We start from the raw sequence: 18,737 nt of genomic DNA, 5'->3' as shown, positions 1-18,737 counted from the left end.
TATATTTACCAAAAAGCTCCATATGACATACACAATGACATAGATGTTAAGTTGCAGTTTTGACTTGCAACACTTACTTTGTAAAATGTTAGAGAACTATATCTTGTACAGCCTAAATGAGCTATGCCAGATTTACTATTGCTCTTTTCTCTGCCAGCAGAGGGATATATGTACTTGTTTTGTTTGTTTAATTTTAGCTAGCCAGTGGTTATCTGTTAAAGAGTGAATTGTCATTATCTTGGCTCATACATTTTAACATATTTTCTACTACATATTTTGTTGGGACGGATTGGTATTTTCTCAGCATAGAGACCTACCGCCAAAGTGCATACGGTAATTACTCCATCTTATTGTATCTACCCTTGGCATTAACTGTCTCAGATTGTCTGGTGAAGGTGATTTTTTTGCAACACTTCAAGCATGATAGAAGGACCACAACCTTCATGCAGTGATCCAAATGGTTGGAGGCTGCTCATTAATATAGATGGGGTTTTTATAGGAATGGCTGTTGGGCTAAATTATTCAGAAGGTTCAGGGAGACATATGGGCTGGTCCTTTCTGTAGCACAGCTAACTGAACACGTAAATGCGGACTGTGGGGCAGGTGGAATAAGTGGGGAATCTGTTGTATATGTGAAGAGTAATGGTATAGTCTTGAATCATGAGCTGTCCTCATGTAACCAAGGTAGCAATCATTTGCACATAAAACAGGATTATGTAACAAACAGAATGAGCGTATGTGTGACATACGTATGACGTGATGCATACCAACAATGAACTTTATAGTTTGTTACCATATGATAGTAGGTAAAACCCTTAATTTTGTTTGTCTATGTGGATTATTCAGTTGCAGTGAGGCAAGAAAAAAAAAACAGTACAAGCAGCTGTTGAGAAAATTAAAAATAGCAGCTAGGATAGTAAATTCCTGTATGGGCATGTAAATATTTGACTGAAATATCACCAGCACATTCCACTGTAGTGATAAAGGTTAATTTATGCCAGGACTGTTCTTTAGAAGATGTTTGAGAAAACTCTTTTTTTTTTTTAACCAAGAACCACCTCAGAAAAAAAGGCACCCCATATACCACCATTGTGACCAAAGTTGGGAACAGAGTAGTGAAGCCTACTCTGTTCAGTTACAGACAACTCACACAGTGGCATGTAAACAAGCATACATTAGATCTGTTTGGAGTGTTGTTAATCAGGGTGTTTACCCGCAGTCATTACAAGCAGGTGCAAGCGAGTATGTAGTTTACAACGCATGTTTATTTGTTGCTGTTGTTGGTGTAGATCAGCAAATCCACTCATGTCCATCACTGACAGTTTAATACTTGTAATAACTAATAACAGGAATTATCGTCTTGTTTTGGATGATGTTTGATGATCGAGCAAAGAGAGAAAGACATTAGCTGATGACATTGGCTCTTCAATAAGAGAGCAAGTGGTGCTGCCCACAATAGTTTGCCCTGTTTACCAGTCAGAAATTAATAGCAGAGGACCACTGAGCATATGTGATATGAATGAACGTGACCATGTAGCATTCTGACACAAAAATATTGCAAGGATTCCTTTGGGTACCAGTGGAAGAACTTGTGTGTCATCAGTGGTAACTGTACCACATTTTGAAAACCACTGCTCGTGTCCAATTTCAACCATCACAAGTGAATGACTTAACCCCATTCTGAACAAAACCCCTAAAATATTGACCCTTAATAAGACATTTAAGTTGCAGAGTCCTGCAGTTTTGCCTTTAACAAACCACGATGGGCTCCACAAACATAGCAGCCCCCTATTTTCATACCCCCATCCCTCCTACCCCCCCCGCCACACACACACACACACACACACACACACACACACACGCTCACCGTCTACAAAAATGACTTATTAAAGCAAGCCAAAAAACTCAGCTATCTTAAGAGGTTCAATTTTCTAGAGCTGTTTAGAGGCACAGATAATCACATATAGCTGTGTGTGCAGTGTTTGTCTCTGTAATTTTAAAGGGAGAGCCAAGCGTCTTGCTGATAGAATATTTATTCATTACCCCATATATTTTCTCAATAGGCTCCCATTGTGCTGTCAGGCAGATTCTTGAGCTTATTTGAGGTCCATCAAAAAGGCTGCTGTTATATATAATGAGCTCCTTCCCATGTGATTTAAATGTTTGTAGTAGATACTGTATGCCCTCATTTGAATTTCAATGATCAGATTTCAGCGAAGACACTTCCACTTCCATCTGATTGCTTGATGGAGCATCTCCATAAACAACTCGACTTGTTGTTACACACATATAATGTTAAAATACATTGTGTCCTCTCAAGAAACATAAGCCCTTTAAACATTTATAAAGAGGTGGACTGATGTTCTTGTTGAAACAAATTGAACAAATACTTGTGGGGGGTGGAGGGTGCATTTTGGATATAGACTGTTGATGGCATTTTTTCAATATGAGCTGCTTGGTGACTTTTTTTTTATTTAATCAGTTTAGGTTTTGGTCTAGGAGATGATCTATAATAATAAACACAACATCATTAGCAACAAGACATGTATTTTATAGACAGTTCATTTAGATGCATGAAATGAAAAGCACCAAAGCGCACACACAAATACGCTGAGATCCTTGTCACCATCCCCAATAGGGATGCACACTGTTGGTCTGTTGGTTTCACTGATTAACACTCCTCTGTGACCAAAGGTGTGTTAATCAGTGAAATCACCTGTTGAAGTGTTTGGTTAGAAGGAAAACCTGCATACACACGACCCACCATGGCACATGGTTCCCCAACCCTGCTTTAAAGGGTCTCGGGGGGCAGAAGCCTATCCCAGCAGTTTTCTGGTGAGAGGTGGGGTTCACCCTGGACAGATCACCAGTCCATGGCAGGGCCAACACATATAGACAGACAACCATTCACACTCACAGCCACAGCTCCAGTCAATTTACAGTATCAATCAGCCTCGTCTTCTCTTGATGTCTTTGGACTGTGGGAGGAAGCCAGAGTACCCGGAGAGAACCCACACAGGAACAGTGAGAACATGGAGACTCCACACAGGAAGATCCCACACTTGAGCCAGGGCTCGAACCTGAAACCTTCTTGCTGTGAGGCAACAGTGTTGACCACTGCACCACTGTGCCGACCAGTAACTTGAACAGTATGTATAAAATGGGAATATCGTAAATGTGTTTCCATTCAGATAGCGTTGGCATCGGTAACTATTGTCCAAATCAGTAGCAACATAAAACCTCCCCAGCTTATAAACAGCCCATTATATCCTTTGATAGTGGAGATGCAATCAGCAAATCATCCAAGACGTGTACTTTGTTACACCCACCATACTCTATGTGCCATCCAAAGCTGCAACAAATCACAGATGAACACTTACTGTATGTCTATATATAATGAAAGGGCAAATGTCTGTTCTTGTTTCGTCAAAAAAGGTGCCATTAAGGAAGATCATGATTGTCTCTGTCACAGAAGCTCCTGTAAGTCAAATGTCCAGTTTGCTCCGTGACAGATACTGCAACAGGCAGGGACATGGAGGGAGAAAATGAGGGCAGATGGCAACGAGTTATTTCTTTTTAACTCTTTGATTGCTGTGTTGCATTTTTTTGGGGGGTGGGGCTGTTGAGCTGTCCTACTGCTGTGCTTTCATACAGAAATCATTTTAGTCCCACCGACTCCATGTAAAGCACACATGATTGAACATGATCAATGTAAACTCTGTGGACAGCCATCTGTAAAGGCTCTGGGCTGTAGCATGGTGCCTTCAGCTTGAAGCAGCCATCTACCACATTATACATTCTGTCTCCTTCAACAGTATAATCAACTGTAAAGAGGGATTTCATAGTAAATAACTGCAGCAGTAATGCTACATATGTCAGTGATAAAGTACATTGCACCACGTACTACTCTGTTTAACCATCAGAATCCCTGACTCTGTTGGGATGTTTACTAAACCCTCAATAGTGAGGGTAAAGTTTAATCTTAGTAAATCACGTCCTATCGATCACTCAACACTGTCCTGTAAAGGAGAGAGGCCAAAGTCAACACAACACACTCCTCCTTGAGATAAAAACAGCAGTAACATTATTTAATAATGATTACTCCATTTTTGTGACTAGTCATGGGCGGTCCAACTGAGATTCCTGTTACAGACTTGCTGTAATGGGCCACAAAACAGTGTGTAGGTTGTCATTATGATTTATTGTGCTACCCGGGCAATTTTCCCCTGTGCAGTCATTTATGTTTTATTTTCATGCCTCCATGACAGGAGGCATTATGTTTCCAAGTTCTGGTCATCCACACCTTATGTTCATAGATCTGTCTGCCTCATTCTTCTAATATAATTCCAATATCTAATCCTCATATCTCATGAATGAGTTGGTAGATTTTTTTTCAGTTTTATTGAGCAAATGTCCAGTTGTACTCAAAGATAAACTATACTAAAATATATCCTCTTCTTTTAATCAGGATATATTTTCTTACTATTTTAAAATATCTTAACTTGGGAAGAGGGTGATGATATTTAACATTCACTCAGATACTGAATTTATAAATCTTGGGGATGCCAACCTTGAAACTTGGTAATTATATAAATCTTCTGTGCCACCAGGTTGAAGATGTGAGCAAATCATCCATATTTCAGATCGTGTAGCTTCCACATTTGAGGCCTCTATCGGTCCTTTACAGTCTTTGAAAAGAGACAATGGTGAAGAAAGTGAGTTTCACCTTTCAGTCAATCAAAATAGAATGCACTTAATTCTGTTTGTTCTGTCACAGCCTCTATATTATGGATTCTAAATCGTCATGGATGTAAAATCCAGGTTCACCTTCACTTGTTTGCAAATCAAGTAAGACGCACTAAGTCTTGGTCCTTCCAATAAGTGGTAAAATAAATGATTAAAGTAGGATTTGTCACTTGAGTAGTGATAGAGGCAACTCTGAACTAGAAATGACTCAGTGTGCATGGCTCCACTAAGGCCCCTGGCACTTTAGCAGTGATAAGTCACCCCCTCCAACCCCTGCACATGTCACAGTGTGTCTTGGTGAAATGGTGAAACTATAAATTATGTTGCTGTGCATCACATGGAGACAGCACAGTGTAATCTTGATGTGAACCTAATGATGACTGTTACTTTAGACTTTCTGCCTGTAACCACCAGGTGGCACTAACTCTGTGAATCAAAATCACCCTGTAGATGTCCTCAGGCCAGGACTCATTAAAGATGTTAACTCGCAATCTGAAATTACAAGATCATTCGTAAAAAGATGAATTCACAAAATTGTTTTTATTTCTGAATAGACGTTATCGTAGTATTTTTTACCCCTCAAATTTCATTTCTCCATATGTTGTTCATGTCATGTGAAAGTACAGCCTCACATGGTAAAGATATGGCTCCATCTTGCCTTGTTTCATTCTCTTTATTATTAGTGCTTTTCTGCCCTCTAGCTCCATCACTCACAATAAAGCCCGGTCTAGTGCCAGCATTAGTTGACATCCGTCACACAGAGTGAAACACGTGCTTGGAGTCTACATTAACAGCACACTGGAAACAGCTGTTGTGACAGCCCACCAATGTTTTAGGAAAAGAAACAACCAAAGGGTGTCTTTGACCCTATTTGTTCAACACACTTTATTTTATGATGCACCACAGTCCAGTTGAGGTGAATTCCCACTTACCAGGAGCCTAGCATCTTTCTACTGTCCTCAAACCATTTCAAAAAGAAACAAACACCACAGTTACATTTAATGCATTACTCCTGGGGAGAAAATAAAATAAGCACTCAGTAGTAAGGGCAGCAGAGTGAAAATATTAAAGTAATATTTCAAATGTGGAAACCATTTTTATTTCAAGGATGTATTCCCTAAATGATCTTATGAATCGTACTCATTAATTTGCACAATGGGAACGTATTAAATGGGGAAAAGATATAAGAGTTTCTAGGCAATTTATAGGAAATGATACGCAGAACAGTGCATCCTTGGTGAATAAAGCAGGCATGAAAAATTGAGCAGGAAAACCTGATTCAAAAATTCACGGCCTCCTGTGGGAGTAGCATGGTCAGCAGGTAATATGGTTAATAAAGGTTTAGAAACAAGCTGTGGCTTTCATTCACAGTGGAAGAAAGGTGAAAGGAGGTTTATATCTTCTAACTAAATTAGCCAATTAGTATGCAAATACATTATCTTACATTTTTATGCTCCCCACTGTGCGCATTTTTCATACCTGTATTTTTTTAATATATATTTGCCTATATGATTACTGTTATTTAATGAGCAACCTGACCTGATCATCAGCCTAAACGCTGTTTTCTGAGGAAATATCAATGGAGAGGCTGTGATTGAAGCGGAAATGTCTTTCCACAGGACAAAGGGAAATGAAATTTCACCAGTGACACAACTTCCAAATAAGGCTTTTTACCTTTGGGGTAAATAGTATGTCAGAAAGTTCATGCAGAAGTCACAAATTTCCAATAAAAATCGCTAAGACCTTTGAACAGCTGCTGATCATTTTGCTTCATACAGTTCCCATGTTTTATTAACTGAGACGATTTTGGCTCCCCCTGCACATACTAGACAAGGAAGTTCTCCAAGTCTATTTTTTTTTTTTTAATGCTGGCAGGAGACAAAAACTGCTGGTTTGCCAAATTCTAAATGTGCGAGTCAATTTTTGCCCATGTGCTCCTCATTAAAGTTTGGTCTCAAAGCTCTTATGTGGTACAGGGATAAAATTATGAGGAAAATGTGGAATGGTTTGGACAAAATGGTATGACCTTTTTGTCCAGGTGAAATCAGTCTGAATGAGATGGTGGAATTTTCACAGTGTCAATACACAGCTCCCCACGTGCATGTGGGGAGTGGGCTTTAATATTTTTTAAGTGCCTTTAATTCCTATTTGAATATTTGTCTCTGAGGTGCCGGGAGGAAAGACTTTGTGCCTTTAGAATACATCATGTTGCAATGGTAGGCAGTTGATAATTGGTTTAATTTATTACCGCTGATGACAAATAATATCAAATGATTTCCAGATGTCTCAGGGAAAAGATTTACAGAGAGCATGGGGGAGAGGTTGTACTTGTAGCTCTGTCATATGTTTTACAGGCTTTTCCTGATGATCTATGACCTAAATATCTGTACTATAATTACCCAAGTCAAAGTGAAAATCGATTTTCTTTTTTAAAAATCCTAAACCATCAATTTATCGTCCATGTCTACATTTTGTTAGACGGCGCTATTTTGATGTGGACAAAGAGGAAAATACTTATTTTTCTTTTTTGAAAAAATAAAATAAAAAGAAGAACTTAATTTGAGGTACAGAAGAAACCCCAGAAATTCTGTAGTGTAGTCTGGGTAAGTGAGCAGGGAAGAAAGATTTTATTAGAACCTGAAAAATGTACAATGCCTCCTTGGGCGGTCTGCTATATATCATAGAGGAAGAGGCTGTATAATTTTGTATATACTGCTGTTTTGCTAATTGTGCAAGGCAGGGAAATCATTTGGAAAACACAAGGCTAATGATAGCGCCGTATCAGTGATTACCCAGGTGGCAATTTCAGCCCTGTAATAAATCCGCGATTAAGATAGTTTCACTACCTCTTCCTTTCATTTAGAGTGCCTCATAATTCTGTCAGCTTTTATAGATAGTATGATATTTTCTCAATTTGCTCGAGGCATACTGCCGGTTTTGCTCACCATATTGATCCACCATTAAATTGAGTTTAAGGTGGTGGCTCTCGATTATTGGTGAAAATGACAAAACTTTGTGAGTCAGAGTCATATCTGACTTGTCTTCATGTTTAGTCATCAATTTGATGATGCAGAATCAGGATGAAAAGAAGTTACAGCTTAACAGTGGCCTTGAGATGTTTTCTGTGTTGCTTCCCATTTTAGAATTAGATGGTGAAGCCATTTGTCTTTCCAGTCAACTGACAGCTTCTCCTCTGGCAACTCATGTGACTTTATGATTCAGCAGTGAAAATGACAAAATAGAAAATCTTGGTTCTTTCACAGGATGTAAAAGTACAAGTCTTAGCTCCCGGCTATTGCGGTGATAGATGTAGTATGTGTTCTGAATGTGTCTTTCCGATCTTTACAAATCATTAGGATAAATTTTCCCACATTGTCACCAAGGCAAAGCAATTTATTAGTCACTGTATTTAGCCACCATTTATATATATGAAAGTAAAGATGATTTGCTTTTTTCAATAGTCTGCTAATTAATTATTATTATTATTATTAATAATGCACTGAATGAACAACAAATACAGGGAACCAGAGGCTGGTTTTAACTTGCTGTGTTGACATGTAATACAATGGCTACTTCCTGTGACTTGAACAGTTAACAGTGCCATTTTAATTGTAATGGGGGAGTTATTGGATGATCTGAATGTTCACAGCAGTATTCCTGTGTCACCTCCATGCGCCAAGCGCCTCCCTGACTACCTAATAATCATCTATCAGTGACAATCGTCATTAATCACTATCATCCACATGTTATGGCCTCCTACGTCACTTTTCAGACATTTCACACAAAACAATTTGGTCTGTTGTTCATGTAATGTGAGGTTTTCAAGCTCCAGGTCAGAGGAGTTCCTCTTATCAGCCAGATTATGCTTCTCCATACCATAAAATTGAGGAGCAAGCCTCTCAAATCCATGGTACATTGGAACGTGACATTTCAGTGAAGCTTTTTTTTTTTTCCAGCAGCCGCATTTATCCTACGCCGAGATGGTGGGACAGTAGGACTGGTTTAATAGATTACACCTGAGTCCGGTCGTTTGCCTAAGATCAGATCTTCACCGCTTTCAGCGCTCGATTGATAAATGAGGGTCATTGTATCTTTTGATGATGCATAATCAGACCATTCAAAATGATGAATTCATCACCCCAAATCAGTACAGTAGCAGTATGTAAAAATGGCTTGCATCCACCCCTTAGTTGATCAACTGTATCTCAGTCAATCATTTTCCCATTTTAATATTTCTGTTGTATTTGCACTGCTTTCTTATTAATGAATTTTCAGATCCACATGAAAGAGTAAATGCAACATAATAAAAGCCTACTATAAAAATGAGAACACCGTATAATATTCTCTTCTGGATTACATTTTGGCAAGAGAGTTTGCATGAAAAATCTGGAAGATTCTTAATATAAAACTTTAAAAAAATAACAGCCCCCTTTTAGTTTGTCTTTTATTTTTTCCTACAATGGCCCTAATAAACTACTGTATTGTAGTTGTGCACTTTGTGCAAGAATGCTTTTTTTTCCTGGTACAAATAAGTAACAAAAAATTGGGAGATGCATATCAATATTGTTGTTTTCCGGTGGCATGAGGTGCTGCAGCAGGCCAATGTAAGAAGCCTTTCAGTCAGACAAAGGAGAGAGATGAATGCACTGATTGTAGTGGCCCCACCAGGTTAATAATTATTGGTTTATTTTTGATAATATACAGTTGAAGTAACAATATCAGAGTGAGAAAACCCCTAAAACAAATAAATAGAAATATCAAATCAATTTTATGCTCTGAAATCACTTATTTAAAAGAACCTGTTCTCTCAGCTTTCCATCCAAAATGTTTTTAATGAAAGTGACCCTCATTCAAGTGTTGTTTAAATAGAATGGATGAACTTTTTTCTTTATAAAATTGAAAAATTAGAAGCTTTGATCTTTCTTTTGATATGCTGAATGTTCACTGGCTGGCTGGCAGCTTTTTGAAAATAAGGGCATGAGGAAAAGCCTCAATGAAACAGCTTTAGAATGTTGCTCAATGAAGTGCAGTGGTGTGAGGTGGTTTGTTGCAAGGCTTCTGAAAGCCTTGACCTGGAGTTTCAAAACACCCACCTTGTCAAATCTCAGAGCGCAGTTGAATACTTTGTGTTTTGTCTTTGCATTGTGTTACCGACTCCTCCAGATGACAAAAAAAACCCCAACTCAGAACATACCAAAGCAAAATTGTAAATGCTGGTAGAAGCTCAACTTCCTGCTCTCTATACAGTATCAGTTTAGGTACCGTCTCTCAATTGGAGCCAAGAATAGCAATGGATTTCTGATTTTTGTTGTTGTTGCTGTTTTCTCTGCAGTTAAGTGATCAATGTGAACCACAAACACTGTCACTTCATTATTTCTTTTCTTTTACTTCACACTTAATGGTACACAAACTAAAATCCAGCAAAACCGCTAAACACAGTGTAACAACAAATTCGAGCCCACCTGATAAACTGTGCCAGCACAGAAGTAGGAGTGACCCAGTGTGAAGTAGCAGCAGAGACCATCACCTGTGTCGGTGTACCTTCCTTTGATGTAAACAACCCATTTTTTAAAACTTTTACTGTCAAGGCATCTTGGGATTTTACAAGTTGCCTCCAGGCTGATGGCATGCCCTTAGTCTGAACTCGCCTTAAGAGATTCATGACCTTGTGACCCCGAATGAAATACTGTTTATTGCATCCTTCCAAACCAAATATATGAGCTCTAACTAGCCTGAATGATGCAGCTCATGGGAAGTACAGGCCTTATTCTGGTAAATTCTGCAGATTTTTGGCCAGAGGGGCTGTCAAAGTCAAAGCAAGTTTGTCTGATTTAATCTTGTATTGTGTGTCATTTTGTGACAAGCACTACTGCAGATGTTTGTGTTAAAATTGCACTTTCTATTAAATTGTTGAAAACATGGTGAAAAGAAAGAATGACAGTTAATTAGCAAAACAGTAATTTATTAGAAATATCTTGTATAAAAAAATGAACATGCTCTACACATTAGATTTTTTTTTCTATATATAATTCATAAATATCCAGGCACTGTAATTATTTTTTTCTTTTTTTTTTAAATAATTCAGTACATAAAGCAGACATAATCAATCCATTTTAACAACATACATTAACTTGCCATTAAATTTCAACCAGCACTTACATATTCTATTTTGAAACACAGACAGTGTTTTAGAAAAATAAAAGGGGGATTGTGGCAAAGAGCAGTAAATTATCATATTCACAAACACAAACAATCCCACAAACAATACTTTATCAAATGATGATAAAACATTTGCAGTAACACCTTAGATTTTGTTGAAGCTGAGAGCTGAGAGAATTATTGATTAACCCAAAAATATTAGTTATTTATTATGCTCTGCAGTAGTTTTCCTTCTGGACATTACACCTTTCAGTCAAATTGTTTAAATGACTTGTTATGAGATTTGACATGCAACATACACATTTTTGCATCGCTGAAGATAACATTTAACGCGACAAATTCCGGAGTTACTGTGTATGAGGAGTACTTAAGAGACTGCAGACAGACATGGAGTTTACACACGTAATTAGATATTGTACACTGAGTCCCTCTGAATGTTTGAACAGAAATTATGCAAAGCAAACAACACCATAGAAGATCCATTGGAATGAAACGGCATGAGTGATTTAATGCTAAGAGGCACAGAATGAAGGCACTGGCCCTTATTTATCATGCAGCATTACGTCCCTGGAAAACTGATGGATATTACTGGGATGATCAATCCATCTATGTTTCATAAAAGTCATTTTAATTTTCTGAATTTTTTTTTTTTAATTTCATTAACAGAACAACATACACTAATAGTTTTACTAATGATCTAATCTAACCTCCACCGGCCATTTGCCCTATTTTTTTGGTCCACACCCACTTTGATGAAAAATGTCAGGGTGATGTCACAGAGTGGATAAAACTAGTTTAGTAGTTGTTGTCTGGTTAAAATTTGGCTGTTAGTAGTTTAAGATCGGTTGACAAGAACCTTTGGATGATCTAACTAGTACAACAACAACAAAAAATGCGTGAAGGATTACTTCATTGTATTTGTAGTTTGTATCTCCTAATTACACAAAAGATAATATCGAAATATGAGAAAAGACACACAAAAACCAACATCAAAGAACAGGTGTCAGTGAAGGCAGACTGGTGTGTTGCCTGACATCACAGAGTAGTACACTGTAAATGTACTGCACTTGCGGCAGAGAAATACTGTCCATACTAGCAGGTGGCAGTAGCACATATTTATCCTTATAAAAGGGAAAACAGAAGATCTTGGGCTGCAGTCATTAACAAAGAAAACTTTCCCTACTGTTTTCACACCATTGTTGTTGGGTTTTGCAATACTCCTTATTAAGAGTATGTCAGATAAAAATGACCTCCCATGCATAGCCTCTCGGCAAAACTCTTTTTTTTTCCGATATTGTGGACTGATTCACTCTTGCTGACCAGCAAATGCTCAATTGCCTGGAAACCATCCAGGAAGCACTGAGTAATGCCAACTTGCAGGACATACCTCATAGACTAGGACAGATGCTCACCAACATCAGGGGCTGACATGAATTTCCTGTGTTAAACTGTAACTTTTTGTGGGCATGACATTTTTATTTCTAGAATCTTAGCTGTCATTTACAAAATGATGAACTTCTTATAGTCATCTAACAGCTTGAATTAGTAAAAGCTTCAGCAAACGCGTGATAAATAAGGGCCATTAAAATCAGGATGTTTAAAGTATGCACCGACAGGTCTCCAAGTCCTGGCTGATATTTATGATTGAGAGTGTCTTGTAAAGTATAAAGCAATTAGATTTTGTTTGGCTCATTTTATTCAGCAAACGATCATCCAGTGGGTAATGGTCTAGAATGACATTTCCACTGTGAATGATAACCATGAGAAATGTTGCATTCCATTGACGTTGACAACACAGCACAGTACACGTGATGCTACCACAAGCATGCTCTGGGACTGTACACTTGGTTTGCCAAAATGATGGCATCATCAACATTATTATGAAACAGTTATTAAAAAAATAAATAAACCAGGAATGACCCACTGCCTTTTCTCCAGGTGTTCCATATATGGTTAGTTCATGTAAGAATACTTAATGGACTGTAGTAAGGCATGTACAGTTTGAAGATCACTGCAGCTTTCAACTCCATAATACCAGTTACCAAAAATAATCACTATATTTTTACATTGTTTTATCTGTTTCAACTGCAGTCAACTTGAGCAAAAACAGAGACATTTTTCCTCATTTATGTTGAAATGAGATAAATGATTCAGCCTCAGAGAGAACTGAAATTGTGTGCTATACACTTCAGAAGGAAAACAGACTGTCAGCTCCAGGTGGTTCACCCAGCCTGCATCTGGAAACGTCAACGCTCAACACTTTAACATGTCTCAGAAGGGGTGGGAAGAGGAAAATTAACTGTCCAATCCCCCTTGCATCTTCTATCTCGCTCCTGCAATCCACTAATTCCATATAAATTTGGCATTCAAGCCATTACCTGATTCGCTAGAAAGAAAAAAAAATGACATCCTTTCTATTCATGGAGTGACAAATTACCATCTTTCCACCCCAGTTCCCTTTTCTGCAGCATCTCAGAAGTCCTCCAGTACTTCCCCAGTATTCCTAGAATCAGGCGATTTCTCTCCTCGGGCAGGCCTTTGCTCAGCTTCCATGGTTCATCTGTCTTATATGGCATGGTTACTGTAGCTGATGTATGTCTGCTTGGAGGCCAACACTGCAAATGAAAGTGCGGTAAAAAAGAATGAACCTGTTAAAAAAATCCCAGTGTAAGATGCAAATGGGGCATAAAACAATGATTTTTCAGTGTATGTGTTGATGCTTAGATTGATGGTATTCTAATTATGGAGAATTATCAATTGAGTGCATTTGGGTTAGCAGGGTACTGTAATGGAAAACTATATGCAAATTATAACTTCTGATTGCCGTGATCATGTTGAATTTAAATGTGCCATTTGAAAAGGATTTACGCTTAAGCAAATTACAAAATTTAAAACAAATCAAGGCTTTCATTTATGAATGTTTTTATTCTGTGTTCTTGATAATATGTTTACTGTTTTAACATTAGATCTAACTGCCCAACTTTAGATCGGCTCGATTCCTGCATCCAGTTCCCCCATTGAAGTTTCAGCAAATTCCTGAACAATTTTTAAAATGGAACCAAGCCGACCAGTGAGCAGATGAACTGTAATCACAAACAGGAACTTATTATATTGAATCAACAAAAAACATGGTATTGTCACCAGGCAAGATCACTTTATGGTATCAAACGCAAAAAAAAACAAAAAACAAAAAATATCCATACAAGTGCAAGTCTTACTCCACATGCAAAGACTGGAGATTTTTGTGTGCACAAAGCAAAGCATGCAGCAGTCAGTGTATTAACATCTTGACCTGACATGTATTACATAAAAGTGAATTTCTATCAAGACAGTGTATGATTCGACTTGGCACTATAAGTGTTGCCATGAATTTTTGATAATACTGCTCATTATTCTTTAACATTCTTTTAATGTTTTGTGGAATTGTATCTCTGCTGTGGATGAAACACATGAGACGGATGACAGGGGGGCAAAACAGTGGTAATGACCATAGTGACCAAACAAGTCCAAACTGCTGCTTACGCCTGTCATACTTCTGTGGATGTATGTATGTGTGTGTGTGTGTGTGTGTGTGTGTGTGTGTGTGTGTGTGTGTGTATAAATTTTTGAGTTTTAAATAAGACAGTTCTCAGTGAGCATGCTTGCTGGTGGTAATCATAGTCCCAATCTGCCAATCTGCCCACAGCAGCCTCAGCTGATTGAATATGTCCGAGGGGATGGATCCAATCAGAAGACAGCTGAAAGCCAGAGCAGGTGCACAAGTTCTATAGAGAAGAGATGTGTAATTGTTTCAGTATATTTGTCAGCGCCATGTTGAATGGGGGTGGTATCAAGCCATTTCATCCAAAGCATCTCTTCCAAGGAAAGCATTGATAGATGAACCTTATTTGAATATTTATGTGCTGCAGGGCCAAGATAAAGAATAGATGGTCCAGAAAGAATTGAAGCTGGCAGACCCATCTGTCTTTTCCTGTTCACTCTTATTGTGGTTGTTGTCCCATTGCCACAAATTCCATCTTTTGTCAACAGGGAAACAAATTACAGGGGACACATGGCTATTGCTTGTCTCCTGCACTCAGGCAGAGTGGTGTCATCTTCCCACATTAACAGGCTTTACCGTGCTGATTGGCCATTTTACAAAACCACATACCAATATTGACCATCTAAATGAATGCCTGTTGGTCAAGGGTGGATTTGTGAGAGCATGATTACTGCCTTGTGCTGTTCAATGTGGAGTGTTTTAGCCAGGGGCATCTGGAATGCTCTGTGTAAAGTAGAGGCAGGCACAGGGGTCGTGGCGATCATTAGCAGAAATTAAAAGGGAAAAAGTGGTCACATGTAACAGAAGGGCATAATCAGGTTACCTGAGAGTCTAAAGTCTCTCACAAGGTTCGCCTCCCTCAACACAGTCTGACACGTAAGCATAAAGAGCAGTTGTTAGACTCACAGGTCAGACCAGCATGTGTAAAAGGGTTCTGTAATAGGATGAAATATTGCAACTCCATTCTGGGGTCGAAAAAAGGCTGAGATGTAAGCGTGGGTGCAGTCGTTTTAGTCTTAATACTTATAATTTTATACTGTTCGGCTTGTCAGAATATACAATCAGGACGTTCAGTAATCACCCCCACACAGGGACTGCCTATTCATACACCTTATCTCAGTGATTGAAATATCCTCTTTTGCAACACTGAGCTACCCGTCTTTTAAAATCTGAATAGTGTGGGTGCCCTGTCACTCTCCTGATTCGTATGTGCTACGAGTTACAGAGAATACAACATTTTTATGCAGCCCTTGTATGAACAAAATAGGATTAATCAATTGAAACGGATAACTTACAGTCTGACATGTTTTTTTACATGAAACAGCCTAATATAGAACATAGTTTTTGATCTTGCCTAATTTTAGAGGAGCAATATATCAGGATATAAATTAGTTTAGTTTTAAATCTAATCCCGTTCTCGTTAGCAGTTATGTTTGAAAAGCTAACTCAATACAGTGTTGTTTGAAACACCTGCAATGGTGTATTTTCTGAGAGGAAGTGAAAGTTGAACACCCCTTTTCCACACTGGTTTCGTACAAAATCCCACTTCCATTCTGTCCACCTAATATGATTAAAGTATACAAGTGTATTTTAGGCTTGTTCCAACTGCCCATCAGATTGTTAATTAGAATGAATAGACGTATCATGGTCATTTTGTCCAATGACAAAGGGGTTGCCTATTCAAATTTAAAGGATTTTAGGAATTTCAAAGGGTTTCCCTATTCTCCACTATGTAAAATGGAACTGTCTTCTTTGCTAAATATCTTGCAACAGTGGTTGTGCACTCAACCTTTGCGTCCTACCATGCTCTTATTTGACACCTTTTGCAAAAGCTTCCATTAACAAGGACACAGTTTAAAAGCATCAGAGGGATGGTGAGTCCACAGAATTAATGTCGCTATTTGATTGTAAGCATAATTAGCTTCATATCAAACCTAAATGGCAGGCAATATTGATAATAGTTATAAAACCAGCGATACATCTGACTGTCCATTGGTCATAATGGTCCCTGGTAACCTGGAACAATTAGAAACTTGACTTCTATTATGACTTTTTTTTTTCTTTAATTTAGCTAAATGGTACCTTTTTTTATTTTGCACTGTTGTATTTTTTTCTTCACCACGAACTCAACTTCTCTGTCCACCATGCTTACTGCTCATCAGGAATGTATCTCCTTCCAACCCCTCAGGGGCTTGGATCTTAAATCAGTAAACAGGGTTGAATGATGTGAAAATGGAGCCCATCATCCAATACCAGTATATTTTATACAACAATTTTGCTCAGAAGCAATTTTGCTACATCTGCTATTCAGCTTCTTGAAGTCCAATAGAACTTATTTTTGTTATACTAACCTTGAGTTTCGAGACTTTCACAGAGTTCAGACTTGGCCTCTCCATTTGGCCTCAAACCGCCTTTTGGGTTGAACTTGTTGGACATGGTGGCAGCAGTGACCACAGCCTTGAGGCTGCGTTTGCGCTTTGGTACGTTCTGCTCTGGATGGAAGAGAACCACGTAGACCTTCGGCATGTAGAGCATGCCCAGAGAGACAGATGCACTAAGGCTCACAGAGATGGTCAAGGTTGTGGTCTGGATGTACATCTGTGTTATACAGGAGACAGAGGAGACAAAAGCAACAGTATCAGTAAGTAGCACATAGTATTGTTTGTTTAGGCTACACTGGTTTGCTGTTGACCCATCACAAGCCATTACATGTACACACAGGGACAATTTATAAACTCTCGGGCTAAGTTTATCACATAAATAGACTTTTGTTCCACAAAAGCAGCAAAAGAACATTTGCTTTTGAGTCATAGGATGATCAAGTATGTATCACTTTCATGAGAGTGAGGTTGTCAAAGTCTTTAGTGTAGTACAGACTGAATTACACAAGTCAGAAGGGTTTTTATGTAAATTAAGACTTTGAACAGCACAGTATGACAAAGTCATCTTATAAGACACAGTATGTGTCAGCAAACAATGCTATTTATTCAGATCTTTTCATTTTCACATCCAGGTTCAATGCTCCTGAAGTCTTCATTGATGTTTTATTTATGATATAGAACTAATAGAAGCAACCTCCTGATGGGTGCCTATGTCGTCGCCCTATAGATGTTTTGCCCGAAGGTTTTAGAATAAAGCACGAGGAAGCGAGCGACAGCTGGATCTCACAGCTGGGGAACAGATATATAGCTACAGGCGACAGATATGGAACATCCTTCAGCATATTAAAAATGCCTTGAATTTGTGATTCATGATAAACATCCCTGAACTCAAACAGTCCACATCTAATTTGTTGATGTGAAAATGTGTTGAGTCAGCAAAGGGAGTGTAAAAATAAGGCAGATCTTTTTTTTTTTTACATTTTGCAATCATATTCTCAACCCATTAAAGGCACACAAATCTACTTGTATTAAAACACATATGATATATAAATATAATTGTAATTAGAATCTTAAAAATAGAGCCAGATATCAGTGACTGCAAGTACTAACTTATAGCATAATATTTGTATAACCATGTATTTCAGCTGATAAGTCATTTGAGGCCAGAAATTTCAAAACTATGTTTTGACTGTCATCATTCATAGGTGCCCAGTTAATGTCTTGTTCACAGTTGTTAAAGAAGACAAACTTATAAGATGATATAAGCTATTATGTATTATTACTGTATATATTATATAAGATATAAGAAGATGAATCTCAATTTTATTTTTTGCCTCATTTATTTGAAAAAATAAAGAAAAAAATTGCAGAGATTCACTTTAGTTGATGAACATAAGATTGAGATTCTGTAGTGAAAAGAGATGGGTGACAAATTGAGGGAGAAATATCCTCTTTTGAATGTGCAGTCATGAACACAATGCAGCATGTTTTTGGTAAATGTGCTTTGTAAACTGAATGACCGGCACCAAAAATGTTATTTAAAAATCTGTTAAACCTCTACAACATATTGAGATGCTTGCATACATAACCAATAGATCAGCATAATAAATATGCTGTGCCCTTTGTTCTCAGATCTCAACCCGACTGGACTCCTATGGTGGATTTTGTGTTAAAGAACTCTCTCCCCCATCAACAAGTAGAGTGAATAAATTTCAGAATAATTGTGCTCTATCCCTCCATTAGAGTTTCAGAAGCTTTTACTGTACAGTCTATGCTAAGGTGCGCTGAAGGTGAACTGGTGGCCCTATACCTTACTAAATCACGCTGGGCACGTCAAACAAAGCTGGCAAAGGCTAATGTTACCTATAGCTCAATGGGTTGTCCATGGCATTGTCTGTTGGAGCAGATGA

At 38.1% G+C, this 18,737-nt stretch overlaps 1 protein-coding gene across 2 annotated transcripts in view; it reads right to left on the bottom strand.

Moving 5' to 3' along the window:
- Nucleotides 1-10,726: 10,726 nt before the first annotated feature.
- LOC147255684 (metabotropic glutamate receptor 4-like) overlaps nt 10,727-18,737 on the bottom strand; it is a 178,471-nt gene continuing 170,460 nt past the window's right edge. Inside the window, exons 10-12 of one of the 2 annotated variants that reach the window (XM_086213546.1) lie at nt 16,798-17,044; nt 15,270-15,315; nt 10,727-13,520 (exon numbers count right to left, since the gene is read on the bottom strand). In XM_086213546.1, the coding sequence (XP_086069672.1) occupies nt 15,278-15,315; nt 16,798-17,044 (285 nt within the window). In that variant the 3' untranslated portion in view covers nt 10,727-13,520; nt 15,270-15,277. The remainder of the gene's footprint in view (nt 13,521-15,269; nt 15,316-16,797; nt 17,045-18,737) is intronic. The other variant, XM_086213545.1, reaches the window with a different exon arrangement.

Source organism: Aulostomus chinensis, chromosome 9 (genome assembly GCF_037954235.1).
Source record: "Aulostomus chinensis isolate RoL2024-O1b breed Wild chromosome 9, RoL_Achi_v1.0, whole genome shotgun sequence".
NCBI classification, from domain to species: domain Eukaryota; kingdom Metazoa; phylum Chordata; class Actinopteri; order Syngnathiformes; family Aulostomidae; genus Aulostomus; species Aulostomus chinensis.
The sequence above is the reverse complement of the archived record's forward strand: the minus strand, read 5'-3'. Positions and strand labels throughout refer to the sequence as shown.